This window comes from Punica granatum, chromosome 5 (genome assembly GCF_007655135.1).
Source record: "Punica granatum isolate Tunisia-2019 chromosome 5, ASM765513v2, whole genome shotgun sequence".
Taxonomy (NCBI): domain Eukaryota; kingdom Viridiplantae; phylum Streptophyta; class Magnoliopsida; order Myrtales; family Lythraceae; genus Punica; species Punica granatum.
In genome coordinates, this window is record NC_045131.1 from 29,437,594 (window position 1) to 29,450,538 (window position 12,945).

General features: G+C 37.6%; 2 protein-coding genes across 2 annotated transcripts; both read left to right on the forward strand.

The window, feature by feature from the left end:
- Positions 1-3,905: 3,905 nt before the first annotated feature.
- LOC116207811 (polyadenylate-binding protein RBP45B-like) lies at positions 3,906-8,244 on the forward strand. Its single transcript, XM_031540906.1, has 6 exons — positions 3,906-4,360; positions 5,023-5,494; positions 7,162-7,217; positions 7,296-7,426; positions 7,549-7,645; positions 7,757-8,244. The coding sequence occupies exons 1-6, from the start codon at positions 4,028-4,030 to the stop codon at positions 7,967-7,969; spliced, it is 1,302 nt and encodes a 433-aa protein (XP_031396766.1). The 5' UTR covers positions 3,906-4,027; the 3' UTR covers positions 7,970-8,244.
- A 2,543-nt stretch (positions 8,245-10,787) lies between these two features.
- On the forward strand, positions 10,788-11,629 carry LOC116207311. Its single transcript, XM_031540218.1, has one exon. It carries the CDS (start codon positions 11,056-11,058, stop codon positions 11,410-11,412), a length of 357 nt encoding a protein of 118 aa, XP_031396078.1. The 5' UTR covers positions 10,788-11,055; the 3' UTR covers positions 11,413-11,629.
- The last annotated feature ends 1,316 nt before the right edge of the window (positions 11,630-12,945 follow it).

The window sequence follows — 12,945 nt, forward strand, 5'->3', positions numbered from 1 at the left end:
ATCAAACGCAACATAAAGAAGATTGACCGAAAAACATTGTTATTCTTCATTACTAAGTTCATGAGTTTCCTTACATTGCAAAAGTCCAGAGGTTCACCATTATTTACAAAAGCATCCATATGCTAAAGTACAAACGCTTATCATATATAAGAAAAAAAAAACCATCCAAACTTCAAAGTCAACTCCAATAAGCACCAATGCCAACAAAGTCCTCAACAAAGCCTCTTCGCTCTCTTTTGGTACTTCAAATTTTTTCTCTTTAACTTGGTAATAACCACTGATCAACTATCATTACAGTGTTTTGTCCATTTCCTGTGTTTTTAACCTGCAACAGACATGTTCTATCTCCACTCTCATTGCCACCCACTTTTATATTAGAGAACTCATCAAACCAGATGAAATGTCCACATGTGATTAACTTGTTCTTCATCGATCACATTCATACCAAAATTAAGTATCAGAAACATCAAATACACGTTTCACAATAAAATCAAAGTCAATTATGTTGATAAAGTTACCTGATAAAATGGGCAACAAATGAATTTTCTACCAAAGTACTTAGGAGTCTTTAAGGTCAGCAGGGAGGTCTGTCGCCCATAGCCACAAAACCATTCCGCTTTGTTCCTTCCATTCCCCATGCTCGACCCACTCCAACTGGAATCCACACCTTCATTGTGCATGTTGCGTCGATGATGGTTAAAATCGATCCCACCATTACAATCAGCAGATCCCGTCTTCACCATTGAACCAAATTGCAAGTAATTATGAGTAATCAGAATGCTAGAATGTAGGGATTATTGATTTAGGCTGATCAGAATATCAATTTGAGGGTCGATTTGGCGGTTAGGGATTCAAATGCCTTTGGGAACATCTACCTAGACAAGAAAAGAAAGGAGAGAGAAGGGAGATGTTAGAAAAAAAAGGAATTTAAATTAAATAACTTAAGGGGGGGAGAGAGAGAGAGAGAGTTGGAGAGAAACAATAAAATTAGACAACGTCATTGGGGGAAACAATTAAAAATGCCACGTCGGACGTTTCCGTTCAAGTTTTGACTTAAGGTTGACGGAAGGGCTAAATTGATGTATTAGTCTTCACTCAAGGGTCAAAGTGGTACAAAAATTCACTCAAGACGCAAATGAGACTCTTTTTGAAAGTCAAGGACTAATTTGGTAGTGTCCTTTTTTTTTTGCTTCTTTTTCTTCGTTCTTCATTTTTCTGCTGCAGCTCTCTCATGAAGAACAATCCACCCACCTCTTCGAGCTTGCAATCGTCACCGAGGCCTTTCCCTCACGATCCCTGCTTTGCTTGTGCTCTCTATTGTTGCTCTATGTAAAGCTCTCTCTGTTCAATAAAGATCATATACCTTTTTTTTTTCCTAATATTTTTTTCTTCTATTTTGATTGAAAATTTTGCCTATTCTATTTCAATTACATGTAAATATAATGCAAAATTACAGGACTATCTAAAATTATCATATTTAGTATGTACTTAAAAAAAATCATAAAATCATGAGATTTGACTTTGGTTTTAAATCTATCACGACTATTATCATCCATTCGTTTTGTTGTTGAATGATTACTTGGCGAGTTGATGTGGATTGTCTTACACATGGTTTCATGAAATTTCTAAATTTATTACGTGGATTCATAAAGTTCCTAGATTCATCACGTAATTTCTTATTCAAATAGGAATGAATTATATGATTCAACACTTGCCCATATAGCTTAGATTTGGATCAGCTGATGTCGTAGCATTATAAAAGATATTGTAGCGTGGGCAGAGAGCAGGTTGAGCGAATCAAATGATGCCATAGCACTGGATGTTGAAGTTGCAGCACTAATAGAGAAGAGCTCAAAATCAGATGCCCAAATTTTGTGATCTCGATTTATTTCGGGAAGTTCGGAGATTCTATTCGAATGAAATATCACGTAAAATATCTTGAAGGCCCAGTCTAAAAAAGAGAAAATATTATTATATTTCTTCTGTACTTAAATTTAGGAAATTGAATTTTTATAAATAGAAATATTAGATTAGGAAAATTTCCTGGATTATGTTAGTTAGTTTTAGGATCTTCTCCCTATATAAGAGAGCTAGGGCGTATTTTCTCCCAAAATTGAGAGAGTAAGATTTACTACAATCTTCTCACCCAACAAAATTGTATCCTATTTAAACTAAGAATAAGAAGTATCTTTTACTTCTCAACTACATCCTATAAGTAAGGGAGCAATTACAAAATCAGATTTTTAAATAATAGTATGAGATAAATGTTCTATAATTCTAAGTTTTCTTAAGCAATTCTCAAATTCTCTTTAAAGTTAACAATGCTGCCTCGTGAAAAATTCTCATAAACAATTGCCTCATTGCATCATCTTTACTAATTTTACACAATACAATATAACGACAACTTTTCGTGAAAAATATGACGGAAAGTTGACGTCACACAATTATTTAGCCCGCATTTGGTTTTCAAGCTGGAGAATGATCAAATTCAATTTGATTTTGTGCGATGATTGTAATTGTTAATAAATATATTGATGTGTGAGAATATATATATATATATGTAGATGTGAAAGTAGATAAAAAATTATTATTAAAAATTGATATGTATATATAGATGTTAAAATAGATGATAAATTTATTATTAAAAAATTAATTAAAATGATTAAAAAATTATGTGAGAGAATTTATTATTAAATTAAAGAAAATAAAAAAAAATAATGATTGTGTTGTTAAATTGAATGAAAATAGAGTTGAATTGAGTAAGATTATAATTGGGAAAACAAAGAAAGTCAGATATGTTACCCACAATTATAACCTGTGGGATCAAACAAATTAAATAAAATAATAATAAAAATGAAATTAAAAGAAATTCAAAGTTATTTGGCGGAGAGGTGGAGCTCTCCTCGCTGGCCACCCCTAGCCAATGGGCTCTGACCTGCCAGTGACATTCGTCGAGGGCAGGGGGTGAGCAGGCTTGACATATTCTTTTTCTTTAATTTAATTTAATTTTTATTTAATTTATTTAATATGGTCCCTCAAGAATGACACGCTTTATAGGTGGTCAAAATTAGGTGTCACTCACACCAACTTTCGGCCCACAATTTTACAGAAAGTTAACATACAGAAAGTTAACTTCGTGTTATATAGTGCAAAAGGAAAAAAGAAAGCAAATTCATTTTTAATAAATCGCCTGTTGTGTTTGATTTTAGAGTTAAGTAGAGTTGAGTTTTGATTTTAATTGGGTTATAATGATCGTATTATTGAATTATGAGAAAAATGTAAAAATGTAAGAAATAATTGAGAGAAAAAAATGATTATATTGTTGAATTTTAGAAAAAGTAACGAATAATTAAGAGAATGTAATGATTAGTTGAGAGAAAGTAATAATTGTATTGTTGAATTGTAAAAATAATAATGAATAATTTATAAAAAGTAATGATTGTATTGTTGAATTGAAGATAAATAGAATTAAGTAAAGTAGAGTTAAAATTAAAGTTAAAATCGATTTGTGAAAACCAAATAAGGCTATTGTCTCGTGAAAAATAATTGAAAATTGTATTATATGGTGTAATTAATAATTTTTTATTACGGGGCTGTCGAAACGATGGGGAAGTAAGGTTTACTTACATATATTTACTCAAACCAATTTTTTTTTTTTTGCCTATCTCAAGGGTATTAACTCGCCACCGCCATTGCAAGTTGCAACATCGGACCACGTCGGTACACATCCGAGGAAGGATAGCAGGCAGCGTTTAAGATTACTGTCGCCAGGCCACGCCACGCTTCTCATTTTCCCAGCCTACCCTTCTTCATCTTCAGCACCTTATCACCAATCCATCCATACATCCATCCAACTCCGTAATATATTAACGTATTTATTTATCAAATATATAAGACCTCAAAAATCTTACTTTGCCTCCACCTCGGCCCCCCCCCCCCCTCTCTCTCTCTCTCTCTCTGCAGCTAAGCTTTTCCTTTTCTAGGGTTTTCTTTCTTTCCCTCTCGTGTTATTACCTATCGAGGAAAGATGCAGCCCGCTGGGACAGGCATGGCGCCACCGCCGCCGATGGAACCCCACCAGCAGCAGCAGCAGCCGTCTCTTGCCCAATACCAGCAATACCAGCAGCAGCAGCAGCAGCAGGCCCCTCACCCTTACATGATGATGCCCCCCCAACAGGCCCCTCAGATGTGGCCCCCCCAACAGCAGCAGGCTCAGGTTCAGCCTCCTCCAGCGACCTCGTCCTCTCTCTCTGCCGCCCAGCTGGGTCAGGCCGAAGAGGTCCGGACCCTCTGGATCGGTGACCTCCAGTACTGGATGGACGAGAACTATCTGGCCAGCTGCTTCGCTTCCACCGGAGAGGTCCAAGCCATCGCCTTTCCTCCTCTTCCTCTTATTCGATTTCGTGCTTGTCGATTCATTGATTGATGTTTATGACGCGAGTCCTGTTTGATATAGTAAAGATAAAAGGACTTTTCTTCTGCTCAATTATCACGATGATATGTAATTGATCTATCAAAAGACAACCATTTTTGTTTTTGTTTTTTTGTGCATCTATTTGATATCTCTTGTCTTTATCTGCATGGGTCATGTCGAATATTGCCTGCCCTTGTGTTTGTAATTGTTTTATGTATTTCAGTAGTCTATGCTCTGAAGGTTCTCTACTCTCTTATTGTCTTGATGATTAAGTTCGTCTGGCATGTATATTCCTTTTGTTAGAATTGGAGTCAGAAGTGGGTTGTACTTCTATACCATTTTGCGATGGCTCTTGTTTGCAGAGATCGATTCTTTCTCGCCTTAGTTCTGCTATGGTTTAGAATCCATTTTCTTTTGAGCATGATGCTGGTCAGCGGTGCAAAATAAATTGATTGAATTGCAGAGGAAGCTGACATCTTTGGTGAAAAACCATATCTTAGCAAACTTGAAAACTTATTAGGCTTGCGAATTCTCCGTGTCTAATTGGCAGAAATGGAAGCTTAGTAAAAATCTAATCTTTTTACCTTTTTGGAACTTTGCTCATTTAGGTGGCCTCTCTAAAAGTTATTCGGAGCAAGCACACCATGCAGTCAGAAGGTTACGGGTTTATCGAGTTCTATACCCGTGCTGCAGCTGAAAGAGTATTACAGACATTAAATGGGACCATCATGCCCCATGGAGGGCAGAGCTTCCGACTGAACTGGGCTAGTGCTGGGGAGAAGCGCACGGATGACTCCCCCGACTACACGATATTTGTTGGGGACTTAGCTTCAGATGTTACAGATTACATGCTTCAGGAGATGTTCCGAGGTCGCTATCCTTCAGTTAAGGGTGCAAAAGTAGTCATGGACAGGCTCACTGGGCGCACCAAGGGTTATGGTTTTGTTAAGTTTACGGATGAGAGTGAACAAGTTCGAGCTATGAGCGAGATGAATGGAGTCTTCCTTTCAACAAGGCCAATGAGAATTGGACTTGCCACAAATAAGAAGGCTGCAACGGGGCAGCAATACAATACAAAAGGTACCTTTTTTTGTCGTAGTGATGTGTTTTGACACTCTTGATGGTCCATTACTGAAATTTTTGTGTTATAAGATTGTCATTTTTCTTTTTCTGTTCTGTATGCTTAAGATGGTAAGGGTTTTATCACTGTTATTCTTCCCCTAGTTGATGAGGATGGTGCTGGGCGTAATTTTCTTTCGGTCATATTCTTGAAGACGGGCAGCTATTTGCAGAGTTACTTTCCAGTTTAACTTTTGGGATCAGTAAATACACTTGAAAAATTTAAGCTTCCAAAACTTATAGAACTCCTATTGTCTCAAAGCAGGCTGTCGAGAGGCTCTATCATATAGGGGCCTGGAACTGATTTCAGATGAAACGGTTACCCTTTTAGGGTGTGGCCTCGCTTAGGTCAGTCTTCCTGTTTATGTATTGTTCATTTGAGTTTCATGTAGCAGTCATTCCGCTACAGTTTCAGCTTATTCTTCAGTTTATCCATTTATCAGCCAGTCAGATTCTTTTACATTTCGTTATTTCCAGTTATTTTTAAGGCTACCAGCTTAGTTAAATTTCTTTCGCTGCTTAAGAATTTCTCATCATCTAAAGTTTGGACAGAAGAGTTGTTTTAAATCTCTGCGAGGAAGCTCCCTCCATTTATTTATTTATTTATATTTTACTTATTTTCGAGTATGGGGAAGTTCTCTTTATCAAGGCGTCAGTGTTGATATATCAGTCCCCCGTGCTTCTGTTATTCTAGTGGTGGTCTATGTTATCACTCCTTTAGGTTTCTCCATGGATATGTACTCCAAACTATGTCTAGGTGGTTAGATTTCTCCATGGATATGTACTCCAAACTATGTCTAGGTGGTTAGATTTCTCCATGGATATGTACTCCAAACTATGTCTAGGTGGTTATTTAGGTTTTGAATGTACCGTAACATTCTCACTCAAGTGTCAGTCCTGTTGTTGGGAAGGTTCTCTGGGATTGCTGATTTATGTGCTACGTCTGTTTCCTCGTTCTCTAATGCAGCTATGTCAATATATCATATCCCATCAGGATTTTATTGCAAAAGTTCTAGGCTATGCCATTTGAAGTTTTGGTACTTGTCTGTGGACTTGTTTTCCATTTATATGATTTTGGGAAAGAAAATGAAAAAGCTAACTCGAATAACTTCCTTGATCAGTTTTTGTAACTTTGATGGAAGGAAATATGGATTGTCTATGTTCTCAAGAAATCCTCCTCCTACTTGTTCTGAGTCTTATGGAATTAATACCATTTTCAACGGTAGGTGGTCAGACTACAATATAAAATGCATGGAACTTTTCTCTTTGACGTAAATAACTGTATTTGCAGTTCCTTTGGATTGTGATGGTGTTGTTTGCTTAGTGCTTTCTTTCATTCTCAATGGGAAACCTAATATATATAAAGAAGGTTGAAGTACTCATGTTCTGAGCCTAAGAGGTTTCTTAAAGCTCAACAATTGGGAAACATATTGAGCACACGCTTGAACTTAGCATTTAAAAGTCAGTGTCTTAAGCAAGTGTTTTTGGTTTTAATTTATGTGATGCTTTGTTTCTTGAGGAAGAGATTATAACCTCTCGGGCTACTGGCACCTAGAATCTTTCTTGCTGCTGGGAGGTGCTATCAATTCATTTGTTCTATTCTTCATGAGTTCTACTTTCTTGCACAGCTTCATATCAGAGTACCCAGGCCTCTCAAGTTGAGACTGATCCTAATAATAAAACCGTAAGGGCTTCCTTATATTTGACAATAAATGGGTTCTGTGAGTTGGAAATATGTAGTATTCAAGAATTTTCCTTGCAGGTATTTGTGGGTGGTTTGGATCTTAATGTTAATGATGATCACTTGAGGCAAGTTTTTGGCCAATATGGGGAGATAGTGACAGTGAAGATTCCACCTGGGAAGCGATGTGGATTTGTTCAATTTGCTGACAGGTGATCAAGTTTGTTAAATTATCTTAAACGGCCCTCTCCCATGTTAAAATTTCTTTGTTTCGACTTAAACCAAAATGAATTATGGATGTCTAATTATGAATCCCAATGTTTTGATATATCAGAAGCTGCGCGGAGGAAGCGATGCGGATGCTAAATGGGACCCAATTGGGTGGACAAAGCATTAGACTCTCGTGGGGCCGAAGTCCTTCAAACAAACAGGTCAGTTCATCTGATAAACTCTATAACAAAGACTGAACCTCACATTTGTTGCATGAGTTGCATTCGCATTGGATCTGACTATATTTTTCTTGGTTTCCTTGTGCTTTTCAGCCTCAGCAAGATCAGAGCCAATGGAATGGGGGATACTATGGTTATACGCCTGGTTACGAGAACTACGGGTATGCTGCTGCTGCTGCCGCTGCTGCAGCTCCTCAGGATGCGAACATGTACTACGGAGGCTATGGAGGAGGATACCCGAATTATCAGCAGCAGCCACCTCCACAGCAGCAGCCACCACAGCAGCAGCAGGTTGGTTACAGTTGAGTCGGCTCCTTGCTGAGCTTTTGCTGCCAGGATATGCTGAGTCATGGTACTGGCATTGTGTGGTGTTTGGTGGCGCTGCTGCCCTTTTTGTCCCCTTATTATGGATCCTTTGTCCGGAATGCATACTTAAGATTCTCTTTTTTAGTCTTGTTGAGGATGTGCACGAGTCCGCACTCGACATAAAGATACTTATCTTTGACCTGATATCGACCAATGTGGCTGTACTGCTCTTTTCTTATGCTATTGCTTTCCTGATGGCCAGTGTTCTTATCACATGTTCCTCGTCGTCATTTATTTACATCTTTGTTCTTTATTGTATACATTCCAATTGGAGCTCTTCAATCTCCAATCAGAGCGGATGATTGGATTCTTGAAAACTGAATCTCTACTGGGCAGTTAGGCATGGCAGGTAGTGGAAGTCTCGACCATGGTTTGAATTTATGGACCATACCATCGATATAAAGAGGTCGTCTCGAAGTGGATAAATTAAATGCAAGACAGAATTGCCTAAAGGATCACTGCCTATTTCAAAATTAGCCAACAAAGAAGGGGATGTTCGAAATTTGCGTATTTTCTGTATAATGAGCTGTCTGTATCATGAGCTTGCGACGTGCTTAATTGGCTGTGGGATCAATCGATTGAAGTGCATACTCTTGTTATCAAACGGAAAAAAAAACTTACCCATGCTTGACACTTCATTTTGAGTCTTAGCTCAGTCAGACAAACTATTCATGTTAGGCTTAAAAAAGATGTCGATCACTAAATAAGATTTCATTGTTGAAAATTATATACAAGATAATGCTGAATATGAAAATGGGTGCTGATTCGGTGCCGCTGTTGTATTGTGGTCGGGTCGGATGATCGGCTGCTTATGAGGGTAGTTGGAAATTCAAAGGTTTGAATTCAAACCAGCTACAGTTGTTCACGGGGATTGATTGTCTTGTCTATATTATTGTATAATTTTCTTTAATGGTCATATACAACGCGAGAGTTTTGACATATCAAACCTAACATTTCTTCAAAAATTGCTTCACTTTTCCAGTAAAGTGGCGTCTCATAATCAATTAACCAATCAATATTTTATCTATATATATATATATATATATATATATATATATTGGTTTGGGTATTAAGTGTTGAGGTTAAGCCGGAAAGCAGTCGGCGGCTGCGCATGACACTACGACTCCTCATGGAATAGCCCCGGCTGTCAGTCATTAACAGCCGTTTTTCTACATATTCTTGTTTGTTTAAAAAGTCTTTATTGATTTTGATTGATTGCTTTTGTTTAACTTTAGCTGCATTAAATTAATAGTTAGACAATCAAAGTACTCCGCACCCTTGAAACAGGACACACAATAAAAATGGGATTATTATTATTATTATTTTGATAACGAGGGTTTCGAGCTTTATTTATAATCCTCACGATTCACGTGAACACTTTGCAAGTCCACGAAACATGTTAGTTCGGTCACACAAGGCATGCAGGTGATCCAATAAGAAGTATTTTATTGCATAATTCTTGAGGTGACTTGAACTTGAGCTTCTCCAAGAAGTTACACTCCTTAATCATCATCCTAATCCTATTGGGTTAAAATGAGAAATTTATATTGGGTCTTGACTCGTTTTTATATATTCACTCGTTAAGAACTTAGAAAAGAATTATATATTTTCACAGGGTAACAACAGCAACCTATATTTAACGTGATTAGTCTGCTGCTCAAATGATTGGACTTCCTTAGTAAAAATTCAAATTCTAGTTACGGTGAAATTGCATGCACTGAAGGTATTGCCATATTGAAAGTCCAGTGATCCACATTAATCCAAATATTTGTTAAAACATTTCATCAAGAGGTAAAATTATCTCGATTGTCGATTTTTTACGTTCAGAAGACTTTCTTATGAGAATAGTGTTGAATGACTTGAAATGAACCAACTAATGACATGAATTATATGGTTGAACTTACTAATCCGTGAGCAAGTGGTGCCCCGTGGTTAGTTTGATGAATCTGAATATTCGAGTAATTAAAAAATGATAGTAATATTAATCATGCAATAATAAACATATAATGATTAACAACTGTTTAAAGATTGGCGGTGGAAATACTTTTGGTCTGTTTTACACACATTGGGGCAGCCTCTTATGTCCTTTTCTTCTTTTCTTTTTCTTTGCCCGTTTGACCTTTTGAGGTCTAATATAATTTCTTCGGGTCTCCAAAATCATCATTTATAAATTTACTTGCCGGGTGGATCCGGCCAAATTTATGCTGCTGTGTGTTCAAAAGAAACAGCTCTTCTTGATAATTTGTCAGTATAACATGAAATGAATGAATAGATAAACAAACATAATATTTTTATTTTTGCCATTGGCCAGCTCAACGTATTGTTGTTGCAAGTAGACTGTCACAATCTACTTGGACCTTCCAATTTCTATCATTAACTAAGAAGAGAATTAGTTCTATTGATAGTATACATGGTTGCATTATTTGATCTAGTCAATTCGAGCAGGTGCTTCGGTCTTCTTTATTGTCAAGAAGAAAAAGATCCTCAATTGTCTCCGAATTATAAGCGTAAGATTTCTATTGTTTGATATGTATTTACCTGGTTCAATTATACCATTGCGTGGTGGAACACATCAATAAGAGATTGAATTAAATAGAGATTCGTTGGACTTCTACGTATCGAGATGTACATCGAAAAGTATATGTATATATTAGATAACATCATCCTCCAAAAGGATGGCTAATTAATTAGACCAATTGTATTAAACAACACCTCAGCAAGCCCATATGATGTCAGATGCCATGCCATCTGACTTCCATAAGTTTCCTCCATTATTATTTTTTTCCCAATACAATAGACCACATGGCACTGTCTTTATTACCACATGACCCTTCCTCCTTCCCTTCCTCTTGGGATCCAATGTGACAACCCCTCCCCCACACATTCATAGGGCCTGCCTATAAATTCAACTTGATTTCATTCCCATTCCGTCACATCCTCAAATCCCAATCTTCCCAATAGAAATTTACCCCAAAAAAAAAAAAGAAAGAAAAAAGAAAAGACAAAGAAAGGAGGGAAGATAAAAGATGTCTCTCTTCAAAAGACAAGGCAGTTACAGCAGTTCATTTGGCTATACCAAGATTGACAAGGAAGACCCAGAAGAGGCAATCCATAGGAGGGCTCAGTTCTTGATCTACAAGTCCATGGAGGAGGCTGACTACATCAACTCCCGGAGGATACGGCCTTCCTTCTCGAAGATGAGGTTCTCGAAGGTGAAGGTGAAGATTGGAAACCGGTTGAGGAACCTCAGGAGGAGGATGATGCTGGCAATCTCTGTGGCCGGGGCTGGGACTTACAGGCAGATGGCGAGGCAGTTGAAGGCCTGCAGAAGACTGTTTGGGGCCAGGCAGGCCAATACCCGGCTCCCCGCCCTGCTCATTTGAAAACGTTGTCGACGAAGTTTTGGTTCTCTTTTCACTATATATATCAATTCTTCCCCCACTCATCCCCAAGAATACGATTGGGGGGCTGAGTGCGTGTGCTTTCTATACAAATGTTTTGTGGTAGCAGTTACTTTTCCTGGAAAATGACGTCAATTGATTGTCATACATGCGGAACATGTTAATGTAGTAGACTAGTGCTCCATTCATTGCAATGTCCCTTGTCGTGCCTCATTTTCTAGTTTTCTGGCATATGTGTAAGGATATATAGGGGAAGGCAAGTCACAGTGAAAACTCGAGGGGAAGGATGGTGAAAAACATCGAACCTGGCCCGACAGAAAGCAGAGTTGCTTCCACATATGTTGGAAGCATGATCGAGCTTCGGCCATATGAAACTAAAAAAAAAAAAAAACGACTTTAGTTAGATGTGGATCTCAAGGCCATTGGATGACCCGAACAGTAATGATACACGGTTTGTATGCACTAGGAAACTCATATATAGCTATATTTTTTTCTTTAAAACAATATTGGTGAAGAGATGAACTAGTTCGTCATTATTGGGGCGAGCCTAACCATTGATACCACAATACAGGTTCGAAATCACTTGAGCATTTCCGAGAAGAGGCTGTTCTCAACAGAGGCCAAACCTAACTATTTCTCTGGCTGGTCACTTTAAATTCTTCCATGAGCTGGAAGAGGCACTTCTCAACAGAGGCCAAACCTAGCTATAGGTTTTTGTGGTTCTCAGACGTGGGAGCTCATAATATTTCCCAATAAAAATGTTTCCGTATAATTTTTTTAAAAAAATTCCTTTCCAATACAAAAATATTTTTCATTTTCGGTGAATAAAATATTTTTCATTTTCTTTAGACAATATTACTGTACATCCTCGTCCTACAAATTTTCGCTTATCTGCTTATTGTCCTGACCATGAAGCACCTTGATGCGGCAGAATTAACGGCAAATCGGTACATGGAGAAAAATAAGTTCTGATGACTCTATCTCAAAGAAAATGGCCTTCGGAGCAAAATACACAGCTTTGTTGTGATTTTTCGATATTTAAGGCAAATTCCATCGTTTAGGGTCTCAAACAAACATTTTATAGTTATTTGGGTGTTTTTATAATTTTAGGAAATTTTATTTCTTTTAATGCAATTTAGGTTTTCATAAGCCCTAGGGCTGGGACAGTTAATTCGGATTTATCAATAAAGTTCAGAGTTTTCGTGCTCTTTGTCCAATCTCGGAGTCGATTTGAGTTTGATGTCTATTTTCTGGTATTCGTAGAATTAACAGGTAGTAGAAGGTCGTAGTTCCGGTATTCGTGCGCGAATCAACGGGTTTGTAATAGGTTACTTGTGTGTATGCTGCGTCACACCTCCAGAAAAATTTTGAATTATAGATTAACTTTACCCACCCTAATACGCATTATATTAATTCACGACAGTCTTTTGAAGGGGGAATGGAGGGATTTTGACTGAAATGTCTCTCCCTTGTCTGGAAGAGTTACTCGAGGGAGACAGAGGCACTGAGGCGGAG

Excerpts from the sequence above, each read along its gene's own strand:
- LOC116207811 (XM_031540906.1), top strand. The coding sequence starts at position 4,028 with ATGCAGCCCGCTGGGACAGGCATGGCGCCACCGCCGCCGATGGAACCC. Across the intron at positions 7,218-7,295 it reads CTGATCCTAATAATAAAACC|GTATTTGTGGGTGGTTTGGA; the intron begins GTAAGGGCTTCC and ends TTTTCCTTGCAG. Across the intron at positions 7,427-7,548 it reads TTTGTTCAATTTGCTGACAG|AAGCTGCGCGGAGGAAGCGA; the intron begins GTGATCAAGTTT and ends TTGATATATCAG.
- LOC116207311 (XM_031540218.1), top strand. The coding sequence starts at position 11,056 with ATGTCTCTCTTCAAAAGACAAGGCAGTTACAGCAGTTCATTTGGCTAT.